At 42.8% G+C, this 9893-nt stretch overlaps 1 protein-coding gene across 1 annotated transcript in view; it reads right to left on the bottom strand.

Annotated features, from left to right (window-relative positions):
* The window catches only part of CNOT11 (CCR4-NOT transcription complex subunit 11), a 19045-nt gene extending 9686 nt beyond the window's left edge, over positions 1-9359 (bottom strand). Inside the window, exons 1-2 of the mRNA XM_059406281.1 lie at positions 8757-9359; positions 5776-5940 (exon numbers count right to left, since the gene is read on the bottom strand). Coding sequence (XP_059262264.1) covers positions 5776-5940; positions 8757-9276 — 685 coding nt within the window. The 5' untranslated portion in view covers positions 9277-9359. The remainder of the gene's footprint in view (positions 1-5775; positions 5941-8756) is intronic.
* Positions 9360-9893: the final 534 nt, after the last annotated feature.

Genomic DNA, 9893 nt, shown 5'->3' with positions numbered 1-9893 from the left:
CATGATCTCAGGGTCCTGGGATCGAGCCCCACATCGGGCTCCCTGCTCCGCAGGAAGCCTGCTTCCCTCTCTCTCTCTCTCTCTCTGCCTGCCTCTCTGCCTACTTGTGATCTCTGTCTGTCAAATAAATAAATAAAATCTTAAAAAAAAAAAAAAAAGAATCGGAAGGATAAATATTGTTAAAATGTCCATACTACCCAAAGCAATATACAGATTCAGTGTAATCCCTATCAAAATGCTGCTAGCATTTTTCACAGAACTAGTACAGATAATCCTAAAATTAGTATGGAACCACAAAAGGTCCCTGAATAGCCAAAGCAATCTTCTGAAAGAACAAAGCTGGAAGTATCACAATCTTGGATTTCAGACTACTACAAAGCTATCATAATCAAAATGTGTAATATCAGGACAAAACAGAATGCCCAGAAATATGCCCATGCTTAAATGACCAATTAATCTACCATAAAGGAGTTAAGAACGTACAATTGGAGGAAAGGATAGTTTCTTCAATAACTGGTGCTGGGAAAACTAAGTAGCTACATGCAAAAGAATGAAACTAGACCACTTTCTTATACCATACACAAAAATAAACTCAAAATGGATAAAACCCTACATATTAGGACTTGATACCATAAACCTTTTCTTTTAAGATTTTTTTATTAGAGAGAGGAAGTGAGCATGTGCACAGAGGGAGAGGGAGAAGCAGACTCCCTGATGAGCAGGGGGCCTGAGGTGGGTCTTGATCCCAGGACCTGGAGATCATGACCTGAGTCAAATGCAGATGCCTAACAGACTGAGTCACTCAGGCACCCCAAAACCGTACAACTTCTAAAATAAAACACAGGCAGTAAACTCTTGGATTGGCCTTAGCAACTTATTTATGGATAAGTCTCCCCAGGCAAGGGAAACAAAAGCAAAAATAAACAACTGGTGCTACATCAAAATAAAAGCTTTTGTATGGCAAAGAAAATCATTAAATGAAAACCTACTGAATGAGAGAAGCTAGTTGCAAGTGATTTATATAAGGGGTTATTATCCAAAATAAATAAAGAACTCCTACAACACATACACACAAATTAGACTTAAAAATGGGCAGAGGACCAGAACAGACATTTCTCTAAAGATGATACATAGATGACCAACAGACACATGACAAGATTTTCAACATCACTAATCACCAGGGAAATGCAAATCAAAACCACAGTGAGATACCACCTCACGCCAGTCAGAAAAAAATACCAAGTCTTGGTAAGGATGTGAAGAGAAGGAAGCCCTTAAGCATTGTTGGCAGAGAATGCAAACTGGAAAATAGTATGGAGATTCCTCTAAACTAAAAACAGAAGTACCACAGGATCCAGTAATTCTACTTCTGGATATTTACCCAAAGAAAACAAAAATACTATTTCAAAAAGACAACAGCCAAGATATGGAAACAACCTAAGTATAGATGGATAGATGAATAAAGATGTGGTGTGTGTAGGTGTATGCATATATGTATGATATATACATATATATGTTACGTATTATATATACATATATATGTACGTATCTCATATATATGCGCGCGCGCACACACATACACACACACAAAATGGAATATTGTGAAAAAATATAAAACAAAAGAATGAAATCTTGCCATCTGTGACAATATGGATGGACCTAGAAGGTATTGTCCTAAATGAAGTTCAACACAGAAAGACAAATACCATATGATTTCACATCTATGTGGAATCTAATAAGCACAACAAAAAACAAAAACAGACTCCTCAATAGAGAACACACTGGTGGTTGCCAGAGGGGACGGAAGGAGGAAGATGGTTAAAATAGGTGAAGTGGAGGGGTGCCTGGGTGGCTCAGTGGGTTAAAGCCTCTGCCTTCGGCTCAGGGCATGATCCCAGGGTCCTGGGATCGAGCCCTGCATTGGGCTCTCTACTCTGCTGGGAGCCTGCTTCCTCCTCTCTCTCTGCCTGCCTCTCTGCCTACTTGTGATCTCTGTCTGTCAAATAAATAAATAAAATATTAAAAAAAAATAGGTGAAGGGGATTAAGAGGTACAAACCTGTAGTTATAACTAAATCATGAGAATTAAAAGTACAGCATAGGTAATATAGTTAATAATACAATAACTGTGTATAGTGACAGATGGTAACTACACTTAATGTGATTGAGCACTAAATAAAAGCATAGAGCTGTCAAATCACTGTGTTGTAAACCTGAAACCAATGTTGTCGACTGTACTTCAGTTTTTAAAAAACAAAAACAAAAACAAAAACTCCTACAAATCAATTTTTTTTTTAATTTATTTGACAGAGATCACAAGTAGGCAGAGAGGCAGGCAGAGAGAGAGAGGAGGAAGCAGGCTCCCCGCTGAGCAGAGAACCTGATGTGGGGCTCGATCCCAGGACCCTGGGATCGTGACCTGAGTGGAAGGCAGAGACTTTAACCCACTGAGCAACTCAGGTGCCCCCAAATCAATTTTTTAATAAAGAAAAAATGGGCTGACTTTTATTAAAAAAAAAAAGTATTTTATTTAAAAAAAAAAAAGGGGCACCTGGGTGGCTCAGTCGGTAAAGCATCTGCCTTTGCCTCAGGTCATGATCCCAGGGTCCTGGGATTGAGTACTGTATCAGGTTTCTTGCTCGGTGGGGAGTCTGCTTCTCCCTCTGCCTGTTCTGCCTAATGCTTCCCCTGCTTGTGTTCTCTCTCTGACAAATAAAATCTTTACTTAAAAAAAAAAAGCTTGAATGGCCAATAAACATCTGAAAAGATGTTCAACCTCACTGAGAAAGGGAAGCAGGGGAGAATCAGTCAAAACATAAGATACTATTACACACCCTACATGACAAAAATTAACAAGCCTGAAATTATCAGATGCAGAGAATGTCATATAACTTGCACACTGCTAATGGGAATGAAACATGGCACAGCAACTCTGAAAAGTAGTGTACTATTAGCTAGTCAAGTTTTACATAGGCTTATCTCTCTAGAAGAAACACATATGTACACCAGGAGAATGTACCAAAATGTTCACAGCAACACTATGTCCATCAATAGTAAAATGGATGAAGAACTTGGTATTACATTGTATGAATGTCACAACAACGAAAAGCAAGCCCTACAATTCATCAACATGGATTCACCTTACAACTAACACCCAAAAGAACACAGTATGATTCCACATATACATCAAGTTTAAGAACATCCAAAGTTAAAACTACAGGCACGTACCGAGGGCGGACTATAAAGTAAATTATGAATGATTATTACCACAAAAGTGAGCTTAGTGATGGAGGAGGTGGGAAGTAGCTAGTAAGAGAAACACACAGGGAGCCTCCGGTTCCTTAAACTTTTCCACTTCTTAACCTAGAGGATGGCTGCTCCAGGGTCACTCTGTAATTCCTTAAAACATGCAGGTTTTAGAACTGCCATGTTTCAGATTTTATAATTCTGAAAACACAGCTGGACTCCTGATTCCTTAAAGAACTACCCATGTTCATAAAAAAACCATCAATCCAATGGAAAAATGGCCAGACATGAAAGATGCCTTAGAACTATAACATGTTCAGATGCATTCATTTAATACGAAAAATGCTAATTAAAATTATCCTGAGATGCTGTTTTCTGATTGCTAAAATACAAAAAATTAACATACTCTCTACCAAAATGTGGAAGAATGTTTAAATTGGCACAGTGAGTGGTAAACTAGTAAGTGCAGGTTGTTTGTCAGGATTTTTTTTTTAAAGATTTTATTTATTTATTTATTTGAGAGAGAAAAATCACAAGTGGGCAGAGAGAGAGGGGAATCTGGCTCCCCACTGCACAGACAGCCCGATGCGGGGTTCAATCCTAGCACCCTGAGATCATGACCTGAGCCGCAGGCAGAGGTTTAACCCACTGAGCCACCCAGGCGCCCCCAGGAACTTTTAATAAAACCTCTGAAATGAATACTGACATTATTAACAGGGTAAAAGTGCCTTTTGTGATTACTTTTGTTTGACCTGCTTGTTTATTTTATTTAAAATTTTAAAAAATGCAACTGCATTCTCCATAAATAACTTCTGGTCCATGGATCCTACTACAAGATATGAACTGCAGGTCCCTGCAAAGGCGATCTGTGGTAGCCAGCTCCAGAGAAGAACGGTCTATCACTTTTTTTCCCTGGTACTTGTGAAAATGAATGGATTAGGGCATCTTCGGTCTGGGGGAATAGCAAACAGCAAGCTTAGCCACTTTGCCAAGCTCTTCCTAGACAAACTCTAGCACATGCTGCTTTCCGGGCTTGATATACTTTAAAACTTTCTCACAGACTAACTCAAGTCATTGTAAGTTGCAAGGGAGGTCAGACCTGATTCTCACAAAGCTAGAACCCTCAGAATATATATCCCTTCCAAGGGTAAGGTGACTGAAACTGCTTGTCACCTCTGTACCCAGCTTCATACAATCTGTAAAGAATTTATTTATTCCTTATTTCATACAATCTGTAAAGAAACTGTTTTATTTCCATGAATAGATTGTATCTAGCACTAGAGACTAATGATTATTTCTACAAACCTTCAATCTTAAAAGTCTTAAAAAGATTTCTCTTGGGACACCTGGGTGGAGTTGGTTAAGTGTCTGTCTACCTTTGATTCAGGAGATGATCCCAGGGTCCTGGGACTGAGTCCCACATCCCCCTCCTTGCTCAACTAGGAGCTGGCTTCCTCTGCCTGTTGCTCTCCTTCTCCCTGACAATTAATAAAGTCTTAAAAAAATTTTTTTTCTTGGTCTCAGATAATAACCATTGTTAGTTATATTGTTGATACCCAGGAGTTAAAAAGTGAGGTTCAAAGGTTCAGAATGCTCCAAGGAAAGAGTAGTTTATTGAACAATGTCACCTTATGTAAGAAACCAAATACCACAGATGCATTAAGTCTAAGAAGGATGGGGAACTGTCAAAGTTAGTATTGCAGCTCAATCACAAGGTCGAGGGTTCACAAATTTGCCTATATATTAGAATTTCCCTAATGAATCACTCTCAAGTGGTAAGACCCATTCATCCATATTTATACTCAAAGAATAGTCAAGTGAAAGGTGCCTCTTACCTTCCCTACTCAGAGAGGCTCTGTCTGGCCATCCAAGTCAAGAAAGTCCCTCTATTTTCTATCACAACACATTCTGCTTCAAGAGAACCCATTCATTCATTTATACGTGCCAAAGCAATCTTGAAATGTAGGACACAGGGGAGTTTTAACACATCCTGACTTCAAAAGGTACTACAAAGTTACTGTAATAAAACATGGGGAAGTGGAATACAGACAGACAAAGCAATGATCATAGAATAGAGAGCCCAGAAAGAAACCCTTCCATTTATGGTCAAATAATTTTCAACAAGGGTACCAAGAGAAATCATTTTGACTATTCAGGGTCCCTGGGGATTCTGTATGAATTTTATGATGGGTTTTTCTATGTCTGCAAAACACATTGTTGGGATTTTAATAGAAATTGCATTGAATTTGTAGATCACTTTGACATCAGGAAATTTTTTTTAAGCCTACTTAATTTTATCCAGCATTTTTCTTAAACTGGAAAAGCAATCAATTCAAATGAAAACTCAAAATGAATTTATATGCCATATTAGCAAGGATCCAGTACTGAAGTTAGCTTTTCATGGAAGTTACCAAGCTTTTAGCACATTTACAAAGATCTTCATTTTAACTAGAGAACCTCCCTTAAAAAGGGGGGGGGGGCAGGGCCTAATGTTACTACACAAGAATACCCAAGCCCACCAATTCCTTACCAGCCAAGGCTAGCTGAAGCCCACTAATATCCACAGACTGGCCCATGTTTCCAACATCCATCAGTGCAATCTGTCGAGGTGTCTTTTTGAAGAGTTCTCTTGGGGGTGCCAGCATCAGCTGGGAAAGAAAAAACTTTTCTGGTGGAGTTATAGGAGGCAAAAATCCTGTAAACAAAAACGTATAACAATTTCTCCAATGGTTATTTTTAAAAATTGATTTGACTCTGATAAAATTAACATATGCTACTTGCCATCTCCACTCACATATTTTAAAGACAAAATTATAATGAAATTTCAGGTAATCAAATATATACATTTATGAAAATGTAAACACGCCATTTGAAATTCTCTGATTTGTGGCAATATCGGTGAGATTTAAGTTTTTTTTTTAAATGTGAAAAACTTTGTTGCAAGGGCGCCTAGGTGGCTCAGTTGGTTGAGTGGCTGCCCTTGGCTCGGGTCATGATCCTGGAGTCCTAGGATCGAGCCCCTGGTCCAGCTCCCTGCTCAGTGAGGAGCCTGCTTCTCCTGCCTGCTGCTCCCCTTGCTTGGACGCTCTCTCCCACACTCTCTCAAATAAATAGATAAATAAAACCTTAAAAAACAAAACAAACCAAAAAACTTTGTTTCCAACATGCAAAGGCTGAAGCTTACACATGCAAGCAAAAACAAATAAAAAACCTAGTGCTCAGAAATGCTTCTCTTTCTCCTCCAACACTGTGAGCAACTGTACCAGCAGAAGAGACAAGGAAGCCTCAGCAGCACAAATACGCATCTCATACCTGCTTCAATGCACAGTGCAGCTACAAAATTCCCACAGTGCCGAATGCTGTTCTCTTCTGTCCCACATTCAGTTGCTCACCAAGCCTCATCCATCCCACAGCAGCATTGTCACTAGATTCTGTTCCCTCACCTCCATCCCCTCCCCTCCTCTCTGGCCAGGACTCTAGGCCAGCCTTCTTAATTTCCCCAGCTCCCAGTTTTGATTCCTACCCACCAATCCCTCACCCACAGTCCACATTCCACTACTACTTAGTTATACTATTTCTAGGTACAAATCTGCACGTTACTTAACTTGTTTACACAGAATTAAACCCCAAATTCTGCACCATTATAAAACCCTTTATAATCTAGTCCTGATCCACTTTCCTAATCTTATCTCTTGAACTCCATTCCAACCCACATATCCTACATTCCGGTTGCAGAGAATCTCCCAGCTTCTCGATATTCCTGATTTCAAAACATCCAATATACCCAGTTTTTTAAGAATACCTGACAGGGCCACACACTTCGCTCACACATCCCCTACCTCATCTCTAATCAATATCCAGCAAAAACATTACTCCCTCTGAGAATGTCTGCAGCCAAAGGTAGCTGTTCATCTATGCCACTGAGCATTTCGTATGTGACATCTAGTACAAAGCTTACTACATCAGCTTATGGCTACATTTATGTCTCCCCAACCAGACCGCAAGCTTGAGTGCAGGGAAGCCAACTTATTTACATCTAGATACAGTCTCAATCCTACCTCTGCATCAGAATCACCTGAGAAACTTAATAATGGTTAGCAATTATTATAAATACTTTCATTCCTCATAATAACCCTGTAAGCTATTATTATCTGCATTTTATAAACAAAGAAACTGAGGCAAAGAGAGGTAAAATAACCTATCCATGGAGTCTTTCTCTGGCAAATTTCTGCTTACAATGCATCTATGGTCTGAATCGAGGTTTAGACTCATGGCATTGGAGAATTACCAAAGTCATCTTCCCTTTGCCTATAGGCTCTCTGAGTAAATCCCACACTGTCCCCATTCTCTGCTAAGGGTCCCCTAGGATGGTGGATTGGGTTCTGACTTCCCATGACATGTTCCATTACTTTCTGGGCATTCTTAAACTTCCCGAAGGCCTAGTTCAGTACTAGTACCCTAAGGGCATCTTATCCAACATGAAGTTTGCCCTTCTTACATAAGAGCAGTGCAGGAAACCAACCAGAAGATACTTTAGATCCAAAAGGGGTGCCAAGCATGAACACCAACTAGCTTACAAAGAAGCCTCCTGTGCTATGAAAAACTTGGTATTATCTCAAAATCCACTGCCTTCACCTTTTAACTCTGTATAGTGGCTCCTACCTATACAGTGCTCTTTTTCCCACTGGTTTAGTACTATGAGGTCAAACTGTTCCCTGCCTCTACCTACTTCCCCCAGTACACTGGTCTTTGTCTTAGTTTTCCATGTACTCTATCACTAATCACCATCCCTTCTGTGCCTTTCTCCTTTCCTGGCTCAGTTGTTCTCCCAAAGTCAAGTCTCAAAGAATCTCTTTGAGTTTAAAAAAAAAAAAAAAAAGGCAGCCTCGAATGAAATCCACTGATCTGACCTCACCAATACTGCACAAATATACATTTTACGTAACGTCCAGTAGTCATGCCTTTCCTGAGTTAGGCCATGAACTTGAGACTACCTTATAACCTCTCCCTATCACATCATTCAGAAACACGCATCAGACCAAGGAAGGTGGCTGCAAAGTCCTTAAACACCGTATAATGTCTATTTCCGTACAACAACTTCTTCGGGTTCTGAACTTTTATTTACTCTATTTACTTCTACTTACTCGACTGAGACTTAAAACCCGGGCAGAGTGTCATTAGTTAAAACGTCACACACCTGAGATGGGCTCTACATTAACTGAAACTGAGTTGCTAAAGCTGTCAAGCTCCACTCAGCTGCGTGACTTTACGGCCCGTACAGTGGAGAGGAATAATTTGCGGTGCCCTTTCTCCATACTTTGTAATTAAGCTACCCCTTCTCCATACTTTACGGGGGTGGGGGGGATTAGATAATTTCAAAAAGAGACAATTTCACTTGGGGATGAACTCTCGCACAAGCTCAGGCTTTAAGTGCCCAGTCTATCCACAGCGCACACCTGTCTTCGGGAGGGAGGGGCTGCAAGGACCAGGGGCGGCGCGCCTCGGGCGTACCTGAGAGCGGCGGCCTGTCTGGCTCCTGGCCGCCGCGGGCCGGTGGCGCGGGGTTGAGCAGGTGCGCGAAGCTGGCGGCAAAGGGGTTGGCGGCGAGCGGCTCCGTGCGGTACATCTCCCAGAGCAGGTAGAGCGCGGTGAGGCGTTGCGCCGCGCTGGGCAGCAGGTCCGGCTGCTGCAGCAGCATGACGAGCACCGAGCCCAGGCGGAAGTGGTCGGCCTTGCTGAAGTAGTGGTGAAAGGCGGTGGACAGGCCCTCGAAGGTGCTGCCGCCGCCCGCCTCCTCAGAAATGATGCTCAGCAGGCTCGAGAGCTCCTTCGGGGTCAGGCTCATCCTGCCCGTGGGCCCCCCCGGGCCTCCACTGCCCAGCCCGGGGTCGCCTGCTCCGCTTCTGCCGCCGCCCCCGACGGAGCCCCCCGCACCGCTCCTGAACGCCGACCCCGCCGCTTCCCGGGCACCCCTTTGCTCCGCGGCGGTGAGTAGCCGGCCAGACGCCGAGCTCACCCCGCCACCGGGCATCAACCTCACCCGCCTGCCCTGCTTCCCGGCCGCAGTAGCCCTGGCGCCTGCTCGTCCCGTCCCCACGGCCGTAAAGCGCGCTGTTACACGACAGCGTCGCAAACAGAACACGTCGGGGAAGCCAGACCGCCGCAGAGCGAAGAGGCAGCTCAGAGCGTACGCGAGGCGGCTGGAACGAGACCAGGGAAATCTCTAGAGGCTGGGTGGGCAGAGTGAAGCGGCCGGAAGTGGGGTGGGAGCCCTGCGAGGTTCTGGCCTCGCGGGGCGGAGGTCCCGCCGCGAGACCTGCCGGCACTGGGGGTGGGGTCTGCACCTCGGCGACCCCAGGCGGACCTCCTAGGTGTTCCCCAGGCACCGCCTGGCACCGGACGACGGTCCGAGTCAATGTGGGCCACGGTATTGTCTGGAAGAATGTCTTAAATTCTAAATAGTTTTTTCAATATCTATACGTGACTGTTGGTGATTTTTAAACTGTTTAAATGCGAGTCACCGAACAAGAACATTTCTCATAACCTAATTTCCAGTTTTACAGTCCTTTTGCACAAATGGGATCATATTGCACTTGAGGGTTTTGTATATGGTTATTTTAACAGGATTTTGAGAAAAGGTTTCCAATA

This window comes from Mustela nigripes, chromosome 7, assembly GCF_022355385.1.
Source record: "Mustela nigripes isolate SB6536 chromosome 7, MUSNIG.SB6536, whole genome shotgun sequence".
Lineage (NCBI taxonomy): Eukaryota > Metazoa > Chordata > Mammalia > Carnivora > Mustelidae > Mustela > Mustela nigripes.
This window is presented reverse-complemented; position numbering and strand designations above follow the sequence as displayed.